We start from the raw sequence: 27,873 nt of genomic DNA, 5'->3' as shown, positions 1-27,873 counted from the left end.
AAAATGTCACTTTGTTCTTTCTTCAAAACGCAATCGTAGTTCACATATGATTTTGAACACAAAAAAAATCCAGTCGCAATTTTCATTTCAGTTTTAAGCTGTTAATCAAACCTTGTGAAATTATTTTTAGTAGAGCGACCTTTTTTTCGTTGACAAAAGAAATAAAGAGCATGTTACGTCGCACCAGGCAACAAAAAAAGGCAGCCAAAAACTCTTTTTGGCAACCAGGAAACTACAAAAAAACAACGAAACGAATAAAAAATGGTTACAAGTAAGTGGAACTATCGTTGTTACTTATAAATTGATTAGATTGAATTTTTAATGAAACGTAATGGGTTTATTATTGGTCTTTAAATGAAAAACAAATTATTTCAATTGAATTGTATGTTAGATTATGCTCAACGTTGCAAGAACTATTTCAAGAGCGAGCCAAAATAGAAGCATCATATGCGAAGAACCTTAAAGACTGGGCGAAATTGTGTAACGTAGTTTTAGATAAAGGTTTGTCATTATAATGATACTATAGTTCACTGTTCCAATAAAAAAAAATCATTATTCTAAATATTTTGCTCATTATGACAGGCCCTGAATATGGAACGATGCGAAACGCATTGAAAGGAATATTAGCAGAAGCCGAATGTCTCTCTGAAATTCACTCAAGGGTGAAAAATCGGTTGAGATGCGGTGAATTTCAAGAGCTGCAAATCTGGCAAAATTGCGCATACACACCGGTAAGAGTTTATTCTTATTATTCATTATTGCTTACATTTCGACTGGAATGATTGCAAAAGGGGGAGACTCGTCAATGATTTGCCACATTTCGATATGTTGAATAAATGTGGAATTTCAGGTTTTCACCAAGATTGAAGAGCACAAAAAGATGAAGGAACAATTTGAAAAAGCGCAAAAACCATACGCAAAGCAGTTGGCAAAAGTCGAGCGGGCAAAACAAAATTATCACAAACAGTGCGAAGATCATAGAATACTGTTGAATCAAGTGCGATGGGCTTCCACTGAAGTTAAATTGTCAACAGTTCAAGTATGTTAACCAAAAATAACATTCTACATTGCTTGAATTTACTACACATTTTCCAATTGATGGATTCGATTCGAGATTCGAATTCAAAATCAATTTGTGAAATTCCAATTTTTACATTTATCCTTCGAATTCATTCTTTTTCACTTTAAGAAAAAAACGTTGGTGGCATACATTGAAAAATCGAAAAGCAAGCTAATCAAGCGCCGTGAGCAATATGAAACCGCATTGCAAAATCTAAACGAATATCATCCAGTCTACGTACATGATATGAGCACATTGTTCGCGAAATGCCAAGAAATGGAAGCAGCTAGACTCACCTTGTTTAAGAGTGCCTTGTTTTCGGTGCATCGAGCATTGAACGTCATACAAGATCCGAGGTAAGAATTACGACAGAAATGGAATTTACCTTTGGTAGAATTGATAATCTAATTTTTATATTCTAACTTTATTCACATATCGAATCTGTATCTTTAACAAACAATCATTATATAAAGCTATGGATTCAATTCCCTATTTTATCTGATAGTTTGTCACAAATTTATGAAGATTTCCATAAAACAGTTGACAATGCCGATTACCGCACCGATTTAGATTGGTGGTCGAGACACTATGGGGCCGATATGCCAGTTGACTTGCCAACATTTGATGTGAGTATGTGTTTGATGTGACACAACATGTTTTATCACTACCATTCATATTTTTGTCATATTCCCATTAAAATTTAACTCAAATAATATCGAAATGTTCAATTAATGAAGGAATATGCTGAATTTCAAACCCTTGCATCGAAATACGAAGCGGTGTATACACTGCTAGACTCGCCGATTCATCCGAAATCAACACCAGTAAGTAACTAAATACACTCGAATCATTTATGATTTTATGATCATTGATTTGCAATAAATCAATGCAAATGCAATGTTCAAGAATCGGAACAGCCGATTCGTTACTTAGCAACGTTTTAATCGGCCAAAAAGAAATTTAAATCATAATATTTTTGTATACGAAACGTATATTTCCCATAATAAAAGGAACAACCGCTACAAGACAGTCAAATCGATCAGACATCGTTAAATCCACCAAATAGCAGTGAACATCTAGGGTCAAGTGGTTTACAGGAGCAAAACGTTTATTTATCAAACCTAGCGAACGACATAACTCCTGGTAAAAGACATACGGTGGGAAAAATTGAATGTTTTCCTTAAAAAAAACTATTTCCGCTCTTCTTCCAGATTCCGAAGTGCAAAGAAATTTATGTATCACGGATCATTGGAATGATTTTTCACAGGCTGTTTCTTCCGTCGTCAAATCGCCCTCATCTAATAATGAGGAAGAAGAAAGCGATGAGCAGGATGAAATAGAAAAAAATGAGCCGCTCGCAGAGAAAGAATTGTCCAAAATTTAAATAAAAACGCAACAAAATTTCGATTCCAATTTCGGTGTTAAATTATCAGCTTTGATGAATAATTTTAATAATTTCTTCATTTGGCAAAATTATGGCTAAAAACAACAATTGTTGTTGAATAATAAAATATTCAAGCAAAAAATAGTGTTCAAAACCAAGTCAAACCAGTCATTAAAATATAAGTGGCAACAAAATGAGATGAACGCACAAAAATAAATGCTTCGAAAACCGAAAATCAGCGTTGAATAACTTGTACCCCAGTACGAATGTTGTGCATAAACAAGAAGAAACTGACTGTTTCAACCATTTATCATATAGCTCTTTTCAATTTCGACCGGTGTTCCCAGAACATGAACAAAGCATGATCGAAAATCGTTCTGTAACAAATGTTTCGGTTCGATCTCAAAAGGTGCAGTTGCTTTAAAACACATGAAAGAGACGAAATATTGGTTTCTTTACACTTATTTTCTTGTGAACATGTGAACAACTGTCTGGGCAACTTCATATAGAATGCACCGAACGAAGCAAAGAGAAAAGAGAACAAGAAGACAGTGTTTCACATCATAAAAGAAAGAGGGGAAACAATGTCTTTTTCGTTGGAGAAACACATCGTATGTATTCCTTTTTACACTGACTACGAAGTGTACTTGTCTTTGTGCTGGAACTGCAGTAAATCGTAGTGTGTGCTTTTGTTTATTTTGTTTCGTCAAATATTGATATTCACTCAGTTTTATCACTTCTTCCAGCAGAGATAGAGACGGATTTCTATCGGACCATTTCTCTAGGTAAGAAAGAAAAAAATATTTTTTGATAAATCAACACTTTTTAAGGAGGTTTTACAATATGAATGCTTGGTAACGATTTATTTTGTTTGAAGATTGAAAAAATATCAGTTCGCAAAAACAAACCAGCCGTTAGTTCTTTTTTCTTGCTCGGTGCAATATTTTGATACTGTTATATTCAAATCAATAGCACACGCAAATGGCGAATACATGTCGTGGTTTGCATTTCAACAAATCAATAATAACCCTTGAACTCGACTGATATAATTGATACTGTTGAGACCAGCATTAATTAAAACGCAACCAGCAAGATCAGACTTTTGCTTTGATAGGGTTTGGTGTTATCAAAACATATACATTTTAAGAACTCTCGCTAGTTGCAAGATTTGGTGCAAAAATACAAGCCATTTTATAAATAAATCTTTTCAAAGAATTTTATAGGGTCAAATAAAAGGCATACAAACAATTTTTTTCAATTTTCAACTGGCATAGTATAATTAACGGATGCTTTTTAATTTATAAGTAAAGCAATCAGTGCAATTTAGTAGCTGTTCAGATTCCGCAGAGACGACATCATTGATATAGTACTTCAAGATCTCGAAACGGACAATTTTCAGCATTACATATTTATTTTCGTATTCCTTCTAAACCATACTTGAACGTTTTATTTCATCCTTTTTCACCATTTTAGGACCGTTTAAGAAAAGAAGTTTTCATTTCGTTTCGTAAATGAAATAACTTCCTAAAAATGAACAAGTTTATACCTTTCGTTTTACTTTTAACGCTGGCATTTTTGGCTTCATTTTCCAAAGCCAGTGAAGATGGTCAGGATATGAGGGGTAAGTTTTCATGATGAAAAATATTATCTTGGTTTCTGTTTGTATTCACTCGCCTTTTTATTCAAAGTAACGATATATTGAAATTTTCCAACAGTTTGCATCGGTACCAATGTACGTATGTCAGTACCCCCAAACCGAAACCATCATTATCGTAACTTACGCGATCGCTTTACGAATTGCACACACGTCGACGGAAATTTAGAGTTAACATGGCTCGAAAGTACCAACATGGATTTGAATTTTTTACAGCATATTCGCGAAGTTTCGGGATATGTTTTGATCAGCCATGTGCATGTGAAGAGCATCATTTTACCACGGTAATTTAGACGATACACATTTTTGTTTCGCCTCCATCGAAACGACCAACTTACGTAATACGCACTCTGATTTTTTTTCCATTCTAAATTTAGTTTGCAAATTATTCGTGGTCGAACTTTATTCAAATTGAACATTTACGATGAACAATTTGGATTATTTGTAAGCTACTCGCAAATGGATTCGCTAGAATTACCGGCACTACGTGATATTTTGTCTGGATCGGTGTTCATATTCAACAATCAAAATCTCTGCTTTATTCAAACGATCAATTGGGAAGAAATTATTACAGGTACATATATTTCGGTCATTTTTAGCTATAACGAGCTAAAATTCGATTCAAACGAAATATTCAAATACAACAATTGTTACATTCTCTTCGTTCTAAATCACAGGACCAGGAGAAGTATCGAGATACGTATACAATTTTACATTTCCTGAACCGGCGTGCCCGAAATGCCATCCATCGTGCGTTGCCGGTTGTTGGGGCGAAGGAGCACACAACTGTCAGAAATTCAGCAAAATCAATTGTTCGCCGCAATGTGGAGAGGGTCGTTGCTTTGGCCCAAATCCGCGTGATTGCTGTCATTTATTTTGCGCTGGTGGTTGCACTGGTTCAACCCAGAATGAGTGCTTAGCATGTCGAAACTTTTACGATGACGGCGTGTGTAAGCATGAATGTCCACCGATGCAAAAGTACAATCCAACAACTTATCTATGGGAACAAAATCCAGACGGAAAATACGCATACGGAGCCACGTGTGTAAGAAATTGTCCTGAGCATTTACTTAAAGATAACGGCGCTTGTGTGAGAACGTGTCCGGCGAATAAAATGGCGAAGAATGGTGAATGTGTTCTTTGCGATGGCCCTTGCCCAAAGACATGTCCGTTTGCAGGTGTTGTTCATTCCGGTAATATTGATTCGTTCCGCGGCTGCACTATCATCGAAGGAACACTCGAAATATTAGATCAAACATTCAACGGCTATCAGCAAGTGTATTCCAATTTCTCGTTTGGGCCACGATTCATTAAAATGCATCCGGATCGCATGGAAGTGTTCTCAACTCTGCGTGAAGTGACTGGTTTCATTAATATACAGGGAGATCACCAAGATTTCACAAATCTGTCCTACTTTCGAAATCTCGAAGTGATCGGCGGTCGTCAATTGCTCGATACGAACTTTGCCTCCTTATACATTGTAAAAACCAACTTAAAGTCATTAGAGCTACGTTCATTGCGGCAAATCAATTTTGGGGCAGTTGTGATACTGGAAAATAAGAATCTTTGCTTTGCCAACAATATCGACTGGAAGAAAATCAAAAAGTCAGATCAACACGATTCAATGATTAGCAATAATAAGGACCCTGACGAATGCAGTAAGTATACTTACTGCCCAAATTGATTTGATCTGCAGAGCAAAGACTTTTTTTATGAATTTTATTAATTTTTGTTTGTATTTGAATAGGGAGGCGTGTTCAATACTGTTCAGATGAATGTACAGAGGCTGGATGCTGGGGCGCCGGTCCCGATCAATGTTTAGCGTGTAAGCATGTTAAGTACAATAGAACTTGCTTGCAAACGTGTGAGAGTCAACAGAATTTGTACACAACGCCTGATAAAAACCATTGTGGCCAATGTCATCCGGAATGTAAGCGATCGTGTACAGGACCCGAGGCCACTGATTGTCTTGAATGCGAACACGTTCGAGATGGGGAGAATTGCTTGGCCGTGTGTCCTAATTCAAAATATGCTCGAAATGGAATCTGTGTCAATTGCCATGAAACATGCACCGGTGGTTGCACTGGCCCGAGCGACACAATTGGAGCGAATGGATGCATAACATGTGAAAGAGCTATTATCACGGACAATAAAATCGAACAATGCTTGAAGAAGGATGAAAAATGTCCAGGTGATGAGAACTTTTTTTTATTTCCCACATTTTTTCGGACAATTTTTTTTAAGTTTCCATTTATCCATTTCCAGTTGGATACTATGACGAAATCGTGAGATGCCCAATCGAAAGCCTTTATATTTGTTCCGATCTATTGAAACGGCTTGATGGAAAAACGGTTTGCCGCAAATTAAAAGAAACTGTTATACAGTTGCCAAACACAAACATCACAATTGTAACACTAGAAAGCAGCATTAACCCGATTATAAACATTCTTGAAAGCAGCCAAACGTCAACAATCAATATATTATAGATAGATGAGATCATAATAAAATCGATGTGAATTCTGTGAATGTTTCTGCATTTGAATGATATTTCCGTTTCAGCTATCAAATTCTTACTGTAGTCAAATAGTCAATTCAATTTGTAGTGTATTTCAACGCACTTTTTCTACTCGAAATTTTAAGGATTGAAAATTTTGAAGAATGAAAAAGAACCATCCCCATTCAAAAAGTTTTTCTACACTATTTTTTACACACCGTCTCCACTCGCATTTAGTTCCCATTACATTAGATACATTGAAATCCAATGGAACTGGAGAATGGTGTAAAACTGTTTGAAGTTCTTTAATATTTCCATTTTTTTTCATATGCCCCCTTCGCTCGTATTTAGTTTATATATTATGAATGTTGAATTGCTTAAGGTGGCACTCAATGCAAGTGTAACACGAGTTAAATGCAATCCTTCTATCCGAATCATTTTCAATTCTCCCAAAAATGAACATACCCAAGCGTTAGTGGAATATAAAAAAAACATTTTTTATATTACCCATCGAGTGCTAGAACAAGTCTAACACTTTTTGCTCCACGGACACGATATATCGCATATATGCAAGCATATCCCACCGGGCGGTAATTGTTGACACATACCACTCGACATTACACGCTAATGCCATCATGGTGTCCGCTGAAGTTGAACGTAGTAGCATCTTTGTTGAACTGTGTCTGCTGCCATGCACGACGGCCGACCGCTTATGATATATATGCGTTCTGTATTTAAAATAAACTCAAATCGGTAGATTCGAGATTTAGCAAATCATAAGAATAAGCCGAAATGAAAAACTGCATTCGTTCATAAAGCAGCAAGAGAGCATCAAGAAAGAGTCAAATGTTTATTCGCTACTCAATCTCTCTCTTCCCTTCTTGTGTACAAAACAGACACCATACACATTGATTCGCTGATACGAAACCAATACAAATCAATATGTATGGTGTTTGTTTTGTACACAAGAAGGGAAGAGAGAGAGAGATTAAGTAGCGAATATACATTCGACTCTTTCTTGATCTGCTGCTTTATGAACGGATGCAGTTTTTCACTTTGGTCGTGCATTTAAAATAGTCAAATTGTTCAAAAAAAAATATATTTGTATTTTATGACAAAAAAAATATGGAAAAAGTGAATAAATTCATTGTAAATGAAAATATGAAAAAAAAAATCAAAAGTCGCCGAAGCGGAATCGAACCGCTGACGTATTGATTGAAAAAGAGAGCGGCATTTGATTTTTTTTTCTTCCTTTTTTTTTCATTTATTGTTGTTGTTAGTGAGGGAAACGTTTTGAATGTCGTAAAAAGAGAAAGAACGATACTTCATTCATTGAGGAGTTTCACAGAGAAGACTTTTTTACACCGAAAATATCATCAATGAGTGTGTAAGTCTTGGTGTTGAACTACGGCAATAAATTGTGTTATCTTCGGTGTTTGAGTTCAGTTGAATCAGTGCTCACTCAAATTTTGCAGAAGCAACATTGGGATCCTGCGAATATCGAGCAACGTTTTTCGTCTTAGTTTGTTTTAGCCATACTCACCAGTGAAGGTTTTAATTAAACATTTTCTATAATTACTGATTGGTTAAAAAAGAAGTTATCATTTCATTTTGTAAATGAAAAAAATCTCATTCAAAAAATGGACATCTTTAAACTTTATATTTTACTTTTGATGGCGACATTTGTGGCTTGTATTCCCGATGTCAATGAGAATGGTGAACAAATGAAGGGTAAGTTCCGATAAGTAAAATACATTGTTTTGTTTCTGTCTATGCTTACTTGCCGATAATTTTCCAACAGTCTGCATGGGCACCAATGCACGCATGTCAATACCGTCAAACCGAAATCTTCATAATCAAACCGAAATCTTCAAATTACGTGATCGCTTTACGAATTGTACACACATCGACGGAAATTTAGAAATATCTTGGATCGAAGATCCAACGACGAATTTGGATTTTTTACAGCATATTCGTGAAGTTACGGGATATGTTTCAATTAGACATGTACATGTAAAAAACATCATTTTTCCACGGTAATTTAGGCGAGAAAATTCTCTTATTATTTTAGCTTTCATAAAAAGGACGACATTTTTTATTTTAATTTTAGTTTGCAAGTTATTCATGGGAGAACTTTATTCAAATTGAACATTTACGATGAAAAATTTGGATTATTTGTAAGCTACTCGCAAATGGATTCGCTAGAATTACCGGCACTACGTGATATTGTATCTGGATCGGTGCTCATATTCAACAATCAAAATCTATGCTTTATTCAAACGATCAATTGGGAAGAAATTATTACAGGTACATACATTTCGGTCATTTTTTAGCTATTTCGAACAAAAATTTGATTAAAACGAAAGAAACAAATACAAAAATTGTTACATTCTCTTCGTTCTAAATCAAAGGACCAGGAGAAGTATTAAGATACGTATACAATTTTACGTTTCCTGAACCGGCGTGTCCGAAATGCCATCCGACGTGTGTTGCCGGTTGTTGGGGCGAGGGAGCACACAATTGCCAGAAATTCAGCAAAATCAATTGTTCGCCGCAATGTGGAAATAATCGTTGCTTTGGTCCGAATCCGCGTGATTGCTGTCATTCATTCTGTGCTGGTGGTTGCACTGGTCCAAACCAGAACGAGTGCATATCATGCCGTTATTTTGATGATGATGGCGTTTGTAGAGATCAATGTCTACCGATAGAAAAATATGATTTAAATAATCATTCAGGGGAACCAAATCCAGACGGAAAGTATGCCTACGAGCACAAGTGTGTTAAAAACTGTCCAGAGAATTTACTTAAAGACAATGGAGTATGTGTGTCAATGTGTTCAGATGACAAAACGGCGAAAAATGGTGAATGTTTTACTTGTGATGGCCCATGTCCGAATATATGTCGTAACACAGGCATCGTTCATTCCGGTAACATTGATTCGTTCCGCGGCTGCACAATCATTGATGGTAATCTCGAAATATTGGATCAAACATTTAACGGCTATCATCAAGTGTATGCCAATCTTTCGTTTGGGCCTCGATTCATTAAAATGCATCCAGATCGCTTGGAAGTGTTCTCAACTCTGCGTGAAGTGACTGGTTTCATTAACATTGAGGGAAAACATGAAGATTTTACGGATCTTTCTTGCTTGCGAAATCTTGAAGTCATTCGTGGCCGTCAATTATTCGACACCAATTCTGGACAATACACCTCTTTACACGTTGCAAATACGAATTTGAAGTCATTCGAGCTACGTTCATTGAAACAAATCAGTTATGGTGCAATTGTGATACGTGAAAATGAGAATCTTTGCTTTGCCAATGAAATCAACTGGAAAAAAAATCATAAAGTTCGAAAATCATGAAATTTTGATTATTAACAATAAAGAACCGAGTCAGTGCAGTAAGCAGCATTGAAACGTTGGATAAATTTTAATTCAAATTGAATTTGATTGTCAGATTTCATTGTTTTATTGATATTTTCTCGTTCAAACACAATTGTAAACAATGTAATCAATAATTAGGCTTTCTCCACGACCAACTAAGAATTGTTAAATATCACAAAATATTTGTAAAGATAAAATCATTGATAAAAACCGATCATAATAAAATCGAAATGAATCCGAGACATTTGTTGTATTTTTCAATTATGCTAATCTTATTTCTTGCTAAAATCAAATGCTTAATTCAATCAATTCGTACCGACCATTTCAGCGCTTCTTTTTAAAAATGCGTAGTTGACGTTTCGTATGCTACACAAAAATTGTTGCTTGGGTTATTGGTGTACAGTCGGAAATGAATGAGTGTGTGTGCGTTATGAAGTGGCAACTGGCGTTGTTTGCGATGTTTTGTGCGAAGTGTTTTCAATTTAGGCGGCCATTTGACTCATCGCATCGATATTTATGGTTTGTAAACTTGAAAGAAGATACAATCAAACGAGGCCCGCATACACACATGCACAATGACATCGATTCAAGAGCGGATCGAACGTATACGCTCCATCCACTCAGCACACTGTATATGCAGAGTGTGCGATGCCGAGTCAAAACTCGAGCTCGGTTCAGTACACACACAGAGAGAGAGAGAGACGCAAGTGTGTGCGACGTACATACAACCATACCCGCCCGTCACGTTAAACGCTTGTCGGTGTCTTCATTCTACGTCGTTCGATATGTCTACATGTCGAATGGGTTTTCGACAGTGGTGAATTCGTACTGAAGCTAAACGCATCGCTAAACAGTTCACTGTGCAAAAGTATCCAGGCGTTTATTCGGCTCAATCTACACACCAAAAAAACGCATATTCTGAGAAAGAAAGCAGAGAAAAAAACCAAAGCGATATAAAAAAAAATAAAAATTGAGAAGAAAATCGTGTGCAGTTTTACTGTCTTCGTCTGTCATTAATTTGTTGCGAGTGCGTTCGTTTTCTTTTTGTTTGTTCTTGGGTCATTCAATAAATTTACGATTGGATTTACGTTTAAAATACACCAAATTTCAATTTGATCGAAAAGTTATTTGCTCATCGCTTGAATCCGAAAATATTCGCGGCATATTCATTAAAAGTTATTGTTTTTTTTTGTTTCGTTTTCTTTACCGCTGAATACACATATATCGCTGATTTGATTCGATAGTAGGACGACGGCTACATCAGCATTGGCAATCAGATTCAGAACCTTTGTATGGGTTTGCATAGTTTTGTTGCTCTTTTTTTTCGTCTCTTCTCGGTCATCGGTGTAGTTTTTCTTTTCTTCTTCTGTGTAACGAAACACGTATTTTGTGAGTGAAGTTCTTCTCTTTGCACTATATTACGCTTCTTCATTCGTTTTACTCTCTCTCTCTCTGCATGTGTCGCGCGCGAGCTACGTTTTCAGTTTCACTGTTGTTCGTGTTTTGAGTTTGTTTTTTCGCTGCTTACTTCGTAGTATTGTGAAAAGCCAATTAATTCATTAAAAACGCGCAAACTGCAAAGGGAAAAAAAATCGCCGCTTGAAATTCAATTATGTCTCTAATATTTTTTTCGCGACGTCGAATAATGTGACAACGAAACTGAACGAGAAGAAAAAAAATTTACTCATCGTTTGAGTGTCAATCATACTGTGTGCTCAAACGAGGAATCCATTCAAAATATCGTGTGTGTGTGTTTTTTTTTCTTCAGAGAAATTAAAACCGAAGAAATTAAATCCGATAATTTTGTTCAATGTTCAAATGCGTGCATTGATTGCTATCCATTGAATAGAATCATTTGTAAATCAAGCGCTCTCCTGATTAATTTCGATTAGAATCGAGTGTGCGTGTATCTGTGTATATTCACATCGTGTTATGTGTCAAGAGATACATTTAACGAGGAATACGTTCGAACCATTTTTTTTTCAAGTTCGATCGATAACGCAATTAAATTTTTAATCAAGTGTATACGTGTGTATAGTTTTTCAGGTGAAGAGAGAAAGAACACAAATTGAAATTGAAAATTAAAAAAAAAACACGGGGCTAAAAGTGTCAGTGACTGTGTATTCTGATATAGAAAAAAAAGCGAGTGAAACCAACGACATCCAGTTATCGCTTTGTTTCATCGTTAAAATAAACCAAAAAGAAGGTGCTTTATTGGATTAGTTTAGCCCATTTGCGACATAAAAGGTAAGAAGCCGAGATAATAAATTTATTCAAAAAAATACGCAGAGAGAGAGAGAGAGAGAGAATATGAAGAAAAGAACCAACAATAATCGACGAAATTTTTTTTTAATGAGTGCTTATCAAGCTTACGTTTATTTGTACATTCTTATAGTGTATGTTTTATTCGTTCTCAATTCATATCTCTCTTGTTCACTCCCGCTCTCTCTCTCTCTCTCTCTCTCTCTCTCTCTCTCTCTTTCTCTCTCTCTCTGGCGGTTTTTTTCCTCGTCTTCATTTCATACGTGTGTTGGCTGCTATATGCTTATTTGTTTCGTTAATCAATGGGCAAAGTAATAACACCTAAATTGGAAACATGTTGAGCGCAAAGAATGAAGAAAAAAGTGCATTTAAAATGAACGGGGCGATAAATAAGCGGGGGCTTCTCTTCGTCTCTCACTCTTGATGATTTCTATTCACTCGTTTTGGTATTGTGTGTTGAAAAATACACATGTGAACTTACGTAACGCGGAGCAGCCAGTGAAATAAACTTCAAATGAGATGCGATACGCTCAGTGGAGAAACTAACTAACATTGTTTTTTTTTTGTTGTGTATATATTTGCGTGGTGGTTTTTTTCTTTCGCTCTCTATGGAGATTCTTCATCAGCAGCAATTCAGTCGAAACGTCCCTTATGGGAAGTGCATATACATAAACTACATTTCAATCGTTAAAGGTTAACATTCGCTTAACAATGCGAAAATATGAGAAAAAGACAAGTCTTGCCAAGTGTTTGTTGATTCTCCGCCGACATGTTATTTTTATCGAATTGATATTCGATGACATCAGTCGAAGTTCGTGAGAGAGAGAGAGAGAGAGAGAGATACGTGTATTGAAGGTGAAAATGAATGTAGTCAACCAAAAAAAACCGACGGCAAGTGTGCATCAAATTGTCTATCGCTGTGTCGCGAATGACGGCACACACCGGTCTTTGTGTATGCCTGCACCTATTCTCATCGCGATTGAATAGAGAGAATTTATGGCTTGTGCCATTTAGCCTGTATTCTGCTTTAAAATTGGTTTCGATTGTTCGGGAATAAATATGCAAATGTGAAATGAGCGGCGACTGCTGCTACTGCTGCTGCCGCAGCTGCTCTCACCGTCGCTTTTGTTCTTTTTTAATCGATTCGATCATCATAAAATGATGCGAAATTTCGCAGCTTATTCTCGCTTTTGAATGGAATTTTACCGACAATTCGAACGCCCGTTCCGTACGTTCATCTTGAAAGAGAAATGCGGTGAAAATGAACGAATAACGTCGCAGGTTGCTGCCATTCACATGCAAACCGAAAAAAAAAATCCAATGATAAATATTGGATCAACACAATCAACCAAATTTTAACAACTCGACAATCGGTGTTTTATGCACAATAAAATGGCAAACATGCTGATGATAGCCCTTGATAGTGAATGATATTTATTTTATCGAGCATTTTTGTGTTATGAAATCGTTATATTTCCATCATTTTGTGTATCCATTAGGTTTGGTTTTTTATCAAACATGGACGCAGAAAGCGTATCGCTACAGTTATAAAATCACTTTTTTGCATTCAATTTAATTGCCGCGCCGATCTTTTTTTTTAATCGACCGATAAATTAATTATAACGATTTTTTCTGAACTAACCTTGTTGATAATATCTGTTTGGTTGAAGATAGTGTGTGGTGGTTTCGGTTTTAAACGATAGTTTCAACCAAAACTAACTCGAAGCTAATGTGTAGAATAGGAACTAATGTATAAATTAGCATCTCATTGTATTCAATTGTGTGGAGCTCTTTTTCTGCAATGATCAAATAAACTAAAAACAGATTTTAAAGAATGTTTTCACAAAAAAACGTTTGTTTGTTCATTCGATGCCTGAAACGTGAAAGAACCCAACCGTTTTACGAGTGAATGTTTTGCAACAAACAACGCACAGAATTTCGAGTATTTTAAACGAAGAACCAAAACAAAGCAAACTATTCGGGGTGATTCACACATATGTTTGATTAAATATGGACTCAAGTACAAATAAACACATTCACGATTTACTCGTAGTGAGCGTTTATTTTGATTCTGGAATTTTGTTTTTGTACATTGTTTGAGATAAAATTCAAAAGCAGCGATTGCAACATTGTCCAAAATATTCATAAGAATCTGGCTTCAATTGGCCGATTTTATTTTGTTTGCATGCGGAGATAATTGTCAAGAAGCATTTGGAAAGAGATTGCGAGACAAAGAGAAAAAAAAATGAAAAAAAAGAACATTTGTTCACTTCGAAATGAAGACTTTCATATATGCAAAGCAATGGCATTTGGAATCAAAGCCAGATGCCCATCGCTTGATAATGCCTCTTATGAATGCAAGATGATTAATTCAATAACTTTTACCCAATCCAATTAGATCAACAGATTGTATGCTCTATTCATATTCAATACATCAATGTTTTTCTTCGTTTAAATGCTCTCGCCATAACATACCGCTAGCTCTTTCGCTCTTTCACTTATCCGCTCATTTGCTTGTTCTCTTGCTCATCTGTTCTTTCTCTTTCTCTCTCTCTCTCTGTGTGTGTCTCACTCTCTCTCGCTCTTCGATTCGTTCACTCGCTTTGTCAATGGCATAATAATTTGTATTGTAATTCGATTTGCTCTGTTTGTAATTGAATAAAAACGTTTTTATTCTGTGGCAAACATAGATCATTGGCTAGACGATCAATTATATTTTTATTTGTGTATTTGTTTATTCAATTGAAGGCAAAGTGCTTCATATGGTTTTTTCTTTCAGAATAATTGAACTCGAGTTTTTTTTTTCTCTCCCTCTCTCTCTCTCTCTCTCTCTCTCTCTCTTGTAATTGAACGCCATTCCAATTGCTGGATTTTTTATGTTTTGAAAACGGCAAACCCATCGACATTCGATACAATACGTAGTTATTTATGTCATTCAGTTGAAATTAAACAATTTGTTCGCTTTATTTTGATTAAATTAAAACGAAATAGTTTCATCAAACAGAGAAAAAAGAACGAATTCGATAAAAACGTTCAAGTGCCTATGGCTACTTGTTCTTCATGATGAGCATGATTCTGTTTGAAGCGTACTTATTCGTTCGGACGTATATTTTTCATATAATTTATGATGAATTCACGGGAATAAATTCCACTGGTTTCATTCGAGTGATCACTGACCTGTTGTGTGAGCGCGCGATTATATATCGCGCAAACCGTGTGTGTGTGTGTGTGTATACGGTTTGGGATATCAGAATTTGCATCAATTTACTTGAAACATTATTACTTGGAGCAAGCTGTGCGGAACATAATGAATCTTTCTCATGAAATACGAGTGAAAATAATGACCGGTTATCAGTTGAATTGATCGCGACTCTCCCGGCGAACGCAGAGCCCGTACTGACCTAACTGAAAGTCTGCGACGAATTCACTCCACAGAAATCGCGCGCAGGATGAATTCCAAAAATTGTTCCACACGTAAGGAGAGCGGCTTGAGACCGCTGCTGCTGCTGCTGCTGTCGTCGGTGGCGAGTTTCTTCACTTAAGAGAAAATTGTCTATAAAAGTCGACCAAACCAATTGATGAACATGTAATAGTTGGGTTCGTTGTACCGAACATCGGTTATTTTTATCAAAATAATTATCATCATTTCGTTGAAAGCTCTTCGCCGAACGGAACTTTGCTCTTCAATTACGCATATTTTCATACTTCTATACTCCAGTTTGCATTGCGCACAGCAAAGTATTCTGCAAAGGCTGGCATTTAATATATTCTTCAAACTCCTAAATATAATTTTCGCATTTTTACTGTGTGAACGCGAAAGATATCGACGCGGCGCGAGCATTCCAATGAGATAATGTTCAAAGAGTTGTTGTGTGTGAAACCGCAATCTAACTGACAACATTATACTGCACACTCACATACACGCACCAGCATCGATGCTTTGCCGCTTCGTTTTATCAAGAAGTTACCATTTTCAATTTCTCTCTTTTCATTCATTTGTTTTATTCCAAACGGCACACAACATACTTAAAATCTCACTTCGACGATGATAGATAAATGGAAGCGAAATATTTGCTCACGATAAGAAATTGCGTTGGGAGATTGTCTGTATTGGCACAACCTTTGATTGGATTTCTTTCGATTCTTACTCTCAACTTTGAGCACGTATCGTGCGAAAGGTTAATAATTCAATACGATTCTCTTTCTTCTTCGACTGGCGTTGATAGCCATCAATAGGAAATTTTCTCTTTACGCACGACAACGCGTTTCTTTTCACGACCAAATGAATTTGCAAAAGTCCAAGATCATTTGAAATGCTACAAACGGATTCATTTCAACTTGTTTCTTGTGTGACTTTTGATTTGCTACACAACTTTCAAAGTTGGTTTTGTGATGACGACGAAAAGCCGGTTCTGGTGACCACTGCCAAATGCAGAGAGTGTTTTAAAAAAGCAATTTTTTTTTCTGTGGCTGTTGTTTAGAAGTTGATGACCGGAATAAAATTTGAATGAAAGTTTTTGGTGTTGTTTTTCACGTGTATGTGCAAAAACACAAAAGATTCCAATCAACGGACTAATTCGTGTAATATTAGCGGTAACATTAGACTGAAGACCCATCGATCGCATTGTAAAACTGTAAGATTGACAATAAAATAGAAAAAAAAACAGTTGTTTTCACATATATTACGAGAAATGAATGCCAGAACTCATGCTAATTTTTCGCTTTGAATTCGCTTTGTTGACAAATTTTATGCTTTTCTGCTTTTTTATGTGTTTCAAACTTCTCATAGAAAGTATTGCCTTTTTATTGGAACGTGTTTTCTTTTTGTGAAACGCAGAAAAATATCTCGCAATGATCGTGGAGCATTCATTTGCTGATGGTCAACTCAAGTAACTTGTCATGACCATATTTGCTCCCACGTTTTAGGACGACTTTATGCCCATAGAAACAACGAAGTTGATTGGATCAATCGCAATCGCGCTGAAGTTGATGATCAAATTCAATACTGATGATGAATAGAGAAGCAATAAACCAAGAATGACTTGATCAATGTTTCAATATGAAAATCTGTTGCGTAAATGGATCATAAAAGCTCGAAATAAACAAATTTCAGAACATATCGTTTGGGAAATCACATCAAAGATAACAAAAACAAATCATTTCTTATTTTCAACAAAAAGCAAAGCTTTTCACACTTTCGACCAGATCCAAGCGGCAATTCACTCATCTAGCTTCATAAATTCTAAGCTTAAAAATCCAACAAAACAAGTGACTACAATGATGAAACCGATTTTTTAGGTGTTAAACATGTAAATTTTCTCATGCTATTCTCACCCATCATACTTTTTTGCTGTCGCTTCTATCAAGAAGATGAATATTTCATTTTTGGTCGGCCAAATCATCGCTTCAAAATGGAAATATGCAAATGTCAAGTCAATCGTGTGTGCGTTAAGACAATTTGGTATGTGATTGCTTGTGATGGTCATCATTTGGATTGAACAAAACTTTATTGGTGCTAAGTTTGTTTTTCAAAAAGTTCTCCATTCGTAATACACTCCATTTGAATCGCTCAAAGCCATCATTAGTAAATGAATGAAAAAGGTCAACTTATGTGTTAATTTGACGTAATTGCATGAAAACATGAAGAAAAAAACCTTCGTCTCTCTTCGACAAAAAACCTCTACCTTTTCAACAAAAAGCGTCGTAGGTGCGTTCCAATTTCGTCAATATTCGAGACTCGGTATTCTCATGCGACCGTTCGATATTAATCTCGAGTTATGGGTGCAGTTTTAAATTGAATCGGAAACCTCAGAACGGCAACTAGCGAGAGAGAGAGAGAGAGAGAGAGAGGGAGAGAGGGAAAAAAGCGACAAGACAAAATCACATTCCACGCATTCCCATTTGAAAGCGTTCAATGATCTTGCACTCTCAAGTTGAGAGTCTCAACATCAAGGCGTATAGTGTAGCAAGATCCGTTTGGCTGTGAGTGTCTCTCGATCTCCCATTTTTTCCCCCCATTCTATTTGTTCATAATAACAAGTTTTAGTTATTAGATGTTGGCCGCTCGCTACTCAATTACACATTTTACACTCATGATATTCAATGTAACGGCAAAAAAGTTATACGAATATCTTGTGTCGTCTTCGGCCATTTCACCGAAGCGAAATTCTTTCGCATAAACTTCAATCGAGTAGATGGAAATGGAGTGAATGTATGATCTCATTTTATCAACGGATAATCATCTAGTCTAGTCGCATTCAATTTTAGAAGAGAGCCTTTGGTGTTCTTTGCGCGACAAACCCGCATGCAATGCTTCAAATTAATGCGATAAATTAGATTGATTTCATGGTAAGAGATTCGAGCTGAGATGGGTGTTACTGGAATTTGCATCTCTGGCCGTCATCTCAATCTCTCTCTTCGTTGAAATTTGAACCAGAGAAACTAAATGAAAGAAAACTTTGTGCGACTGTTGCGCGCACATTTCTATGGTTCATGTGCCGTTAATAGAGACGTCGTAAAGTTCTCTTGCCGAGCTTCTTGATTGAACGATATTCATTTTTTCTTTTTTTTGTAACGTGCGCATAATTTGTAATAATAGTGTTTTGAATCATCATTATTCTTGCGTTTAGAGCAACAAACCCTCGGGTTTTCTTCTCCGGCGTCGTCTTCTCTCTGCTTCTACTGCTGCTGCCTTCTTCTTCTTTTTCGTAAATGGAAACTCATTTTCTTATATTTAGTTTTCCTCTTGATTCACTCCATTGAAAACGATGGCACACTAGATGAGATTGACACGCGAGATTTTTTTTTTCCACTCATAGTAAGCATGTATGTATTACTGTAAAAATGCAAATATTTGCGTTTCATGTTGTCGCCTCTATTCTTCTCTGTCTGCCATATTTTCATGTTTCGCGTTCTTTATTGTTTCTGTTCATTTGTTTCGATTTTTCTTCGTTGCTTTTTTTTTCATTGTGGTTGCAACGAAAAAAAAAGGTGATGAATGCATTCTATTTTCAAAGATAAGTGCATCTCATGAACAACATCCAGCGCCTACCAAATACTCGGATGCGGCGAATGCTGTGGCGCACATCAAGTATGAGAGTAAACAATCGTGATTCGTGTGTAACACATAGCTAAAAGAGAGAGACGTAGCGATGAAGAGAGAATGAAAGAAAGAAGGAGTGGGAATTAGAGAGAGCAGCAGAGATCGTCTTGTGCGCTACGCGAAGCGATGAGTCGACCTGAAGTGAGAGAGAGCGCAATGCGTTCCATAAGTATTTTTTTCGCTAGTTATGTGAGAGAATGACGTGCGAATGTTTTCACTTGTATAGTTTTGTGCTGCTTTGCATTTTGTTAGAGTTGTTTTAATTCGTCGTCGTTTTTTTTTTCTATTCTTGCCGCTTGCGCGCACTTCTATGTAGGCGAACGTGTATGAGTGAATGTTGTTGTAGTTTTTTTCTTTTAATTCGCGCGCTCGCTCGATATCGCATATAGAATTGAAAATTATTGTACTGTGTAGAATGTGCCTACGGGAATTTCAATGGGATTGTTAGGAAGTTATCTTTCTCTCTCTCTCGTTGCCAATCATTATAATTCGCCAGTTGAGGCGTATGAATGGTGCGACAGCAGCGGCGTCGTCGTTGTCCAAACTGGACGGTCATTACTTTGGGAAGTGACATTTGAATTTTGCATTGTCTCAGTTGTCCCAATGCAGACACAAGATGTACAAAGAGAAATTGTTCACAATTGTAACTTTGGCCGTCGATTTTCCTGCCCCATACGGAATTGCTCATCATTCTGTGGCGAGCAGAAAAAAAGAGTCCATCTCATGCAATGGAATTGAATGTGGCACATTTTTTTTGCGCCACAAAACTGCAAGGTTAGATGATTACCGTTATTTACGTGTTGTCGCCCGATCGTGATTTACACCGAAGCGGCACAATGGATGGAAATACGCCGTCGTAGCGACGAGCACATATGTCTTTTTATAGAGATAATTTCATTAGTGAACAATAGTTTTATTCAACTGCATCGAATGAATGGCAGCAACTGAGTGCTGGCGCGAACACTCAATATCTTCATCGATGCGAAATGAGAGTGGAAATGGGAAACAAAAGTTTTGAATCTCGCACACACACACACACAGATACATACACTTATTTAAAGTGACAACTCAGAAAATGATGTTTGAAAATGGTTTTATGTTTCATTCACATAAAACAATAGTGCTATGCCATTTCCTCATCATCTATGCAACAATAATGTGAAGCACTGTACCAGCAAATCAGTGCAAAATAAAGAACGAACGAAAAATAAAATCCGCAAACTCATTCAAACTCTTCGTTCGTGCGTGTGTATTTGGTTGTTAGTTTTTTGCTCGCAATCTATTCTAAACCATTGTTTTGTCGAACGCTCTACCATCTTCTTTTTCATTTCAAAGCGATTAATTTACTTTGTGAGTGTGTTGCTCTGCGATTCGTCGTTTCCCTTGACTTTTACAAGTGTCTGCACTTTGTGCAAACACACGGGCAATCGACTCTTCTTTTTTCTTCTCAAAGTGTTTTTTTTTCTTCTCAAAGTAGTAATCGCGCACATTTATAATATTAATTCAACCGGCAACCGCGGCGACTATTTTTTCCTGTTATTCTCGTTCTTCTAAAATCGCTTGTCACTGAAGCTGTACATCAAGAGCACAAGATAAAGTTGCTGTGTGTCCATAAGACCAGAGCACTTCAACAGAATCACTAACACTGATTTTACGTACAGTCGCCACCGGTTCGGTTTTCGCTTAGCCAGCCGATAATTAAACGTTCATTCTAATGTAATAATGTTGTATGCAATCTAAATTGTTGGAGAGTGTGTAATATACGTGGGCACATAACGCGCCGATAACGGCATTCACATCGCAAATCACCTAATGGACATTGACTACGTAGTCTATTCATGGAATGTTAACCGCTTCCGGTATTGTCTATTTCGTGATCATATTGACGACGACGACAACGCGCCATTGACGAATGTCATGTAACGAGACATATTCCATCGAACAAATCAAATGTGAATTTCACGTAAAAATAAAAGAGAAAGAGAGAGAGAGAGAGTGAATTTGATTGACGCAGTGAACGTATTTGCTCAGCAATCATCATTGACATTGAACATTGATTCTACAAATATGCATGGCATTGCACGCAAATGGATTCAACCATTTCTTCCGTTCAATTCTATTAATTTCGATTGAATGGCCACCAATTTTTTTTTTAATGGAAGATGAAAGATAAAATATGAGAAAATCGAAGAAGAAAGAAGAATAAATCAATCTGTTAAAAGCCATGGAAGTGAAGTGAAAAAATGGAAAAAGGGAGAAAAGAGTAAAAATCGATAAAAAAAAATAATGGAAAGGCTAGAAAAAGATTGAAAATAGTCAGGAAAGAGACAGAGACAAAATAGACAAGGAGGAGAAAAAAAGTCAATAGAACACATTAACATTTCTCCACATTTGCGAAATGAAAATTAATATCACAATGTTCATTGGTTCATATGCATTGTCGAATTGATGAAGCGGAAATTGTTCGGAAGTAGAAAAAAAAAACATCATCGTCATGTTTCACAATGTGAAAACGAAAAGTCATTCTAAATTATGGCTTCGGTCGCAAATCGGCCTAAGAATATTGTCGACGTGATTTTTGAATCGTCTGATTTCTCAATTACACTGAAAATGCTATTTTTATAACCATTATTATATTCTTTCGTTCCTCCATACTCATTCTAATGGTTTCTAATCCTAATCACTTAATATTTCCCTTAATGGTTAAACGCCTATTAAGCATCGATTATGGCGCGAATAAAAATAAATTATCCATGTGTATATTTAAAAGAAGAAAAAAACTCCATCTCAATGTGCGATATGCTTCTATGCAAAGAACACAATCAATCCATGGGCAATATTCGTTGTTGACATTCTCTAGCAATAAACGGTCACGCCAACACTCTCCGATTCTCTCGCTCGACTCTTTCTCATTCACCTATCGTCGGCATATTTGAGTAACACTTTTATTTGGTTCGTATCATTTGTTTATTTATCGGTTGGTATAAGCATCGGCCATTCATTCCATTAAGGCGGTTGTTTCAACGCACCGGATCAGACAAAGACACGTGAGAAAGGGAGCAAGACAGAGATGCACGATCAAAAATTTATTCATAGAATGTTATTGAACTCTCAATCTACATACTTCTATACACACACACACTAGTTGCTTTCCATTCAGTTTGCATTTCGAACATGAGCGTGTGTATATCTATTGGGTGACCAAAACGACAGCCAATCCAATCGTTATGTGTGAACACAAGAAGAAAACTCATTTTAATCTGTCATACTTGTTTTTGATTTATGCTCGAAGTTTTAATAAACTTGCATACCGCACAGACTGTTGCGACGGGGAGATTCTGTGTGAGAATCAACTGCGGAAAACTTATCTATATAAATCGATTAATATGCAGGGATTTTATCTGATGCGAGAATTCAAATGGAGAAGAAGAAAAAACGAATGTAAAATTCAAAACAAATAAGCGGCGATTTAACGCTTAATGGCAATCAGCCGCTTCATTTAATCAAGTATTTATTTTTTTGTTGGTGTGAAAGATGAGACGAATTGTACAACTCGTCGCTGCCACAATGAACAAACTCTGTGTGATGTATAGAAAACTAATGTGTAACCGTTGTGCTTCGTTGAAAAATGAATGAACTACAAATGAATGGTGAAAAAAAGAAGTTTGTGATCAATTTTTCTTCTCTTCTGCTTCGTCTTCTTTCTATTGTTTTGCACGTGCTCATTGGATTGCCACCGTCGCCGTCGTCGTCGTCGTTATCGCCACATAGCGTTCAATGTATCATGGGTACTTAATCGCATTGTTGTTGATACACTTACATAATACCGAATGATTGCTGGCGTGTACACTGTACAGTTCAAGTCACAGTTGGATTCGATTGCGATGAATTTCTTTTTTTCGGTAACAATGGCATCGATTGTGTCATACACACAATTCGCTACACTTTTTCTTTGCTCTGCTGTAACGAAATGAAAATGTCGTGTTTTTTTTTCTTTTTCTTCTTCGTTACTGACAGTTATCGATATCATTGAATTGTGGCCATGTGTGTGGTTGGTAATACGTGTACAATTGTATTACGTCGGATTAACACATTTGATAACATATCAATCGTTTCTACAGATGATGTGTAACCTTTGAAAAAATTCATAATTCAACTGCTACAGCGAACAAATGAAACAGGTTTTCATTGGCGAGAGAATTGAGTCGCAATTTTTGCTATTATTTTAATTTATATAATGTCAAAAGGTGACTTCGAACAATATAGAAATAGCCATATTTCATTTAATTGTTTTTGTGTTCTCAATTTTAATCCGCTTCACGTCCCCTCGCCAAAGCGAATTGCGACGAACCGAACACCCACATCACAACCAACTTTGGATAAATGCCCGCCAAAAAACTTTGCATTGGGATTTAACTCAATTGAAACTTGGAAACTCATTCTAAACTTTGCGCATAAATCAATGACAGAATGCAATAAAAATGCCCCACGGTATGAACTATAAATATTTGCAATGTGAAATGCACGTGATGCACCATGATGAGCTATTAAATCCCAACAAAACCGGAACCAATGCAACAATTTGTTTAGAATATCTCGGACACAATTTTATTGCCGTATGAACGCATTCATCCGAGGCATTCACATGAGGTCAATGTTAAATTTCTTATTCGCTCAATTGATTTTTAGTCAACATGACTGAAACAAAAAAAACAACAACAACACCGAGTCAAAACCGATGCAATTGACCACAGCCATAAGTCATAAAAGTGTGTGGTAACATGGTTTGAGTGACGCGTTTACGGTTTTTTTTTTTTAATATAATGAGCTGAATGAGTGCTCGGTTTCATTTCCCGTACCGTATTGACCGGGAAAGTACTCGGCATGATACCCAAAAAAATTGAAACTTTCAACTGGTTTCATATTGCAGCCAAATGAACAGAGGTCATACAATCCATTTGTTTAGTCACTCATTTATTTTGCCATTTTTATCGAAAAAGGTGAAAGAAAATGGAATTAAACGCGATGATGCATCGAATAAAACGCTTTTTTCCGGTTGAAAAGCCGAATAGCAAACCTGTTCAAAGCACCAAATGGGCGAGAGTTGTGGAAAAACCAATTTTTAAATGTTTCATGGCTAGAGTTGAGAGATAGGGAAAGAAGAGTTGGAAGAAAAATGAGAAAAAAGAAGAGAGAGAAGAAATAGAAGGGAAAACAAGAGAGAGAGAGAGAGAGAGAGAGAGAGAGAGAGAGAGAGACATACAGCAAAGATCGTTTCTAGCAAAGAGAGACAGTGAATGTAAACAATCAATCACAAGCTTACATGTTTTTCTATCAGCCAAATGAGGAACGCATATTGCATTGTAGAATCTGTGCCAATGCGTGCAAACTGAAATTTATGCATATTTTGCAAGTGTTTCATCGTTGGTTGTATTCAAGTGTTGCTAAAAGTTCAAGTCAGTGTTTTAAATGGGTCGAAATGCATTCGCAATCAAGCGATAATATTTCGCGGCAGATCTAAACGATGAGTTGCTTGTTAACATTCCGACCGATGAGATGCTGTCAAACATAACAAACAATCACATTACGCGCTAGTAACAACAGCAACCGCATCGAGAAACTCATTCAAATTTCTTTTCTGATTGCTTGCATCATTATTTCACTAGGTGCATTCGGTTTTTCATGGAATCGACACGGCACGATACTGAATTGTCTGTCGACAGTAAAAACCCCCTTTTCAACTTCGACTGAGTCATTGAAAACTGTTTACATTCAGTGCATTGATTTCTTTTTTCGCATTTGTGTTAATATAAACATAAGAAAAGCACTGTGCCTCTCTATCCAATACCAGCTACTAGTAGTAGTGCAGATATCAGCATTTTTTTTTCAAAGAGACTTTTTTAAAAAAATCAAAGCAAACGATGGAACAAATACGTGAACAAAATCATAAAGCCAACGTATTATTAAACTGTAACAAAACATGTGTTGAGAAAATCAGAATAAATGATCTCGATTTTGCATGCGTTTAATGATTCATTCCTCTTTGAAGAAAATGCCTTCATAAAGTAAACTAAAAAAATATACACATTCGTTTCACGAGCACGTGATATATTCAATCCCGATAAAGATCATCAATCACCGGATAACTGCTATTAATATTTCGAGAGAATATTTTGGCATGGAGGTTATTACCTCTTTGGTGACCCGAAATACATCGACAATCGCTCTTTCCACTTTTGGGATCACGTCAGAGTGTTTCCAATTTATGGGCACCTTGTCAATCGTTTTTCATTTTATAGTCATGCATTAAGATAAATTGAATAGGTCAACAGTTCAGCTATCGTACATCCTTAATTCGGTTCAATTACATTGAAGTGGCAAAAATTCAACACAAACATTTTATGATGTGAGACGAAATTCATGCATTCAGATTGTGTCTGATGATCGTTAGTCTTAATTTGTTAATACTTGAGTTTTGACAATAGACACATTGTTTTTTTGAGAATTTTGCAAAGCCACATTGAATTACACATGATATACATTATGATTTGAGCACATCGCTCGTACATACTTTGTATTACAAGGCTGTCTATTTCCACTTGAATAAATGAAATCAGTCGAAAATAACTTGATTTATTAGCATGATCAGTTTGGCTTTGATTTTGTGATAAACGTCGGAATTTGAATGGATTGAACCGTTACATTTTATGATGTGATTGATGAATTTCTTCGGCATAGCAAATTCCTTCGCTTCATTTGAAAAAGAAAGTTCTTGGAATTCAGCCTACTATCACTTATCCAGTCGGTTACTCATATTGGTTGCGAAAAAATATTTTAGTCAGAAAACTAGTGAAACATTCTAAAATCGAGACTGAAAAAATAGAAAAACCTTTGGATTTACTATTCCAAGTTCCCGCATTAAAACTTGTAATGGGATTATTTCTTTTAATTGCATAATAAAAAAAATACGGACCGGACCGACCTTAATATTTTGTTATCACTTGTGCTAATGCATTAAAGCTAAATTTCTGTCACGTGTGTCCACTTGGATTTCTCTCTCTTGCATTCAATATCGAATATTCTATATTCATAGATATGTACAGTTGGCTTGTAAATATTTTTTATCGACTTATCAGTATGAGTGGAATTTATTTTGGTCACAATTTTGTCGAACGATTTTTTTTATAATCGCAGTTGACTCAATTCTTTCTGAAAAGTTCTCTCTCTCTTACTATTTATTTATGTCAAATCCGTAGAAGGTTTTACCAAAAACAATAAATATTACGATTTTTTCTCCCTCCACAGATTCAATCTGTTAAAGTCCATTGAAACCATAATAATTCAACGGTTGATTAATGGTTTTACGATCATAACGCGTACCACGAACGTGTTTGCAGTCTCGTCAAGCGTCGAACGAACATTTAGCGTTTAAATAATGTCACATCACAGCGACGATCAGCTTCTGCAGGCTGGAAGCGATTCATTCTGGGAGGCCGGCAACTATAAACGAACAACAAAACGAATAGAAGATGGCTACAAGTGAGTATACATGAATCGATATAAAAAAAGTGATTTCATTTTTAACGCATTGCTTTCATTTGTCTCATTTCAATAGGCTTTGCACAGATCTTCAGACACTGATCCATGAACGAGCTGAAATAGAAAAAGCGTACGCAAAAAGTTTACGGGCTTGGTCGAAAAAATGGGGTGAACTCATAGAAAAAGGTAATTTAAGTGAAACAGTTTTGAGAAATACGCCGCTTATCTTGTCAATATGACGTAAATAAATTACAAGTGTTTTTGCCTGGGTGTATTCCACTTTATGACCTCATTTCGAAGAATTCAATTACAATTTTTATTATATGATTTTTTGACCATGTTTAACAAGAAAATGTTTCGTAAACTCTTGTAGGACCCGAGTATGGCACGATGGAAGCGGCATGGAAAGGCATTTTAACTGAAGCTGAACGCGTCTCTGACGTTCATCTAAAAGTCAAAGAAAACTTGTGCATTGGCGAAATTCAACAAATTAAAACGTGGCAAAAGGATAATTACCATAAAGTAAGCGATTCTCTTTGAAAACAGAAAAAAGAGAATTTTTTAGCAGTCATTTTTCATCCTCTGAAATTCAGAGCGAAGAATGGATCGAAAATGTTAAAGATGAAAATGAGGAGTTTCAAAAGAATTTTCACTCATTAATTGAAAATTGATTCACATCGAAATGACGCTTAGCGATAGCTTCACAGAATTTCAATAAATTACCATGACATTGACATCGACAACTTTTTTGCTCCCATTTTCAGAATATGCTTCAAATAAAAGAGCGCAAGGAGATGGAAGATCTGTTTAAAAAGGCACAAAAACCATGGGCAAAACATTTGGCGAAAGTTGAAAAAACCAAAGCCGATTATCACGGAGCGTGTAAGACTGAAAAGACGGCCACAAATCAAGAGCGAAATGCCAGTGCCGACAGCTCAATATCGCAAGATCAGGTGTGTAAACAATCATTTGGTGCGGTTTGTTTGGTTTAGC

At 36.3% G+C, this 27,873-nt stretch overlaps 4 protein-coding genes across 21 annotated transcripts in view; all 4 read left to right on the top strand.

Moving 5' to 3' along the window:
* Positions 1 to 84: 84 nt before the first annotated feature.
* On the top strand, positions 85 to 2,663 carry LOC129567176 (protein kinase C and casein kinase substrate in neurons protein 1-like). The gene is made up of 9 exons (XM_055443825.1): positions 85 to 271; positions 392 to 501; positions 583 to 731; positions 851 to 1,039; positions 1,190 to 1,416; positions 1,566 to 1,686; positions 1,798 to 1,884; positions 2,071 to 2,203; positions 2,272 to 2,663. The coding sequence occupies exons 1-9, from the start codon at positions 171 to 173 to the stop codon at positions 2,442 to 2,444; spliced, it is 1,290 nt and encodes a 429-aa protein (XP_055299800.1). The 5' UTR covers positions 85 to 170; the 3' UTR covers positions 2,445 to 2,663.
* A 508-nt stretch (positions 2,664 to 3,171) lies between these two features.
* On the top strand, positions 3,172 to 6,624 carry LOC129567175 (epidermal growth factor receptor-like). 2 transcript variants are annotated; one of them, XM_055443824.1, is made up of 7 exons: positions 3,172 to 3,229; positions 3,918 to 4,065; positions 4,160 to 4,382; positions 4,476 to 4,672; positions 4,776 to 5,756; positions 5,846 to 6,289; positions 6,364 to 6,624. In XM_055443824.1, the coding sequence occupies exons 2-7, from the start codon at positions 3,975 to 3,977 to the stop codon at positions 6,582 to 6,584; spliced, it is 2,157 nt and encodes a 718-aa protein (XP_055299799.1). In that variant the 5' UTR covers positions 3,172 to 3,229; positions 3,918 to 3,974; the 3' UTR covers positions 6,585 to 6,624. The 2 variants fall into 2 exon arrangements, with proteins under 2 accessions (XP_055299799.1, XP_055299798.1); XM_055443823.1 differs by lacking the exon at positions 3,172 to 3,229 and adding an exon at positions 3,735 to 3,810.
* A 1,608-nt stretch (positions 6,625 to 8,232) lies between these two features.
* Positions 8,233 to 10,206, top strand: LOC129566990 (epidermal growth factor receptor-like). Its single transcript, XM_055443440.1, has 4 exons — positions 8,233 to 8,323; positions 8,394 to 8,628; positions 8,703 to 8,899; positions 9,004 to 10,206. The coding sequence occupies exons 1-4, from the start codon at positions 8,233 to 8,235 to the stop codon at positions 9,954 to 9,956; spliced, it is 1,476 nt and encodes a 491-aa protein (XP_055299415.1). The 3' UTR covers positions 9,957 to 10,206.
* A 452-nt stretch (positions 10,207 to 10,658) lies between these two features.
* Positions 10,659 to 27,873, top strand: part of LOC129567160 (protein kinase C and casein kinase substrate in neurons protein 2) — a 20,219-nt gene continuing 3,004 nt past the window's right edge. The window contains exons 1-7 of one of the 17 annotated variants that reach the window (XM_055443801.1): positions 10,659 to 11,004; positions 11,222 to 11,267; positions 12,016 to 12,224; positions 26,663 to 26,880; positions 26,957 to 27,066; positions 27,254 to 27,402; positions 27,645 to 27,833. In XM_055443801.1, the coding sequence (XP_055299776.1) occupies positions 26,777 to 26,880; positions 26,957 to 27,066; positions 27,254 to 27,402; positions 27,645 to 27,833 (552 nt within the window). In that variant the 5' untranslated portion in view covers positions 10,659 to 11,004; positions 11,222 to 11,267; positions 12,016 to 12,224; positions 26,663 to 26,776. Of the gene's footprint in view, positions 11,724 to 11,745; positions 12,225 to 26,646; positions 26,881 to 26,956; positions 27,067 to 27,253; positions 27,403 to 27,644; positions 27,834 to 27,873 lie in introns of those variants that run through there. The other 16 variants (XM_055443802.1, XM_055443800.1, XM_055443799.1 and 13 more) reach the window with 16 other exon arrangements.

The sequence above is a fragment of the Sitodiplosis mosellana genome, unplaced genomic scaffold, assembly GCF_009176505.1.
Source record: "Sitodiplosis mosellana isolate CC-2019 unplaced genomic scaffold, AAFC_SMos_1.0 Smas_scaffold_5, whole genome shotgun sequence".
Lineage (NCBI taxonomy): Eukaryota > Metazoa > Arthropoda > Insecta > Diptera > Cecidomyiidae > Sitodiplosis > Sitodiplosis mosellana.
Note: the sequence above shows the minus strand (reverse complement) of the source record. Positions and strands in the feature narration are given on the sequence as shown.

Bases quoted from the DNA above. Each gene is read 5' to 3' on its own strand.
- LOC129567176 (XM_055443825.1), top strand. From the start codon at position 171: ATGTTACGTCGCACCAGGCAACAAAAAAAGGCAGCCAAAAACTCTTTT. The intron at 732-850 runs GTAAGAGTTTAT...GTGGAATTTCAG, and splicing joins AAAATTGCGCATACACACCG to GTTTTCACCAAGATTGAAGA. The intron at 1,040-1,189 runs GTATGTTAACCA...TTTCACTTTAAG, and splicing joins TTAAATTGTCAACAGTTCAA to AAAAAAACGTTGGTGGCATA.
- LOC129567175 (XM_055443824.1), top strand. From the start codon at position 3,975: ATGAACAAGTTTATACCTTTCGTTTTACTTTTAACGCTGGCATTTTTG. The intron at 5,757-5,845 runs GTAAGTATACTT...GTATTTGAATAG, and splicing joins TAAGGACCCTGACGAATGCA to GGAGGCGTGTTCAATACTGT. The intron at 6,290-6,363 runs GTGATGAGAACT...ATCCATTTCCAG, and splicing joins GAAGGATGAAAAATGTCCAG to TTGGATACTATGACGAAATC.
- LOC129566990 (XM_055443440.1), top strand. From the start codon at position 8,233: ATGGACATCTTTAAACTTTATATTTTACTTTTGATGGCGACATTTGTG. The intron at 8,324-8,393 runs GTAAGTTCCGAT...ATTTTCCAACAG, and splicing joins GAATGGTGAACAAATGAAGG to TCTGCATGGGCACCAATGCA. The intron at 8,629-8,702 runs GTAATTTAGGCG...TTTTAATTTTAG, and splicing joins AAAAACATCATTTTTCCACG to TTTGCAAGTTATTCATGGGA.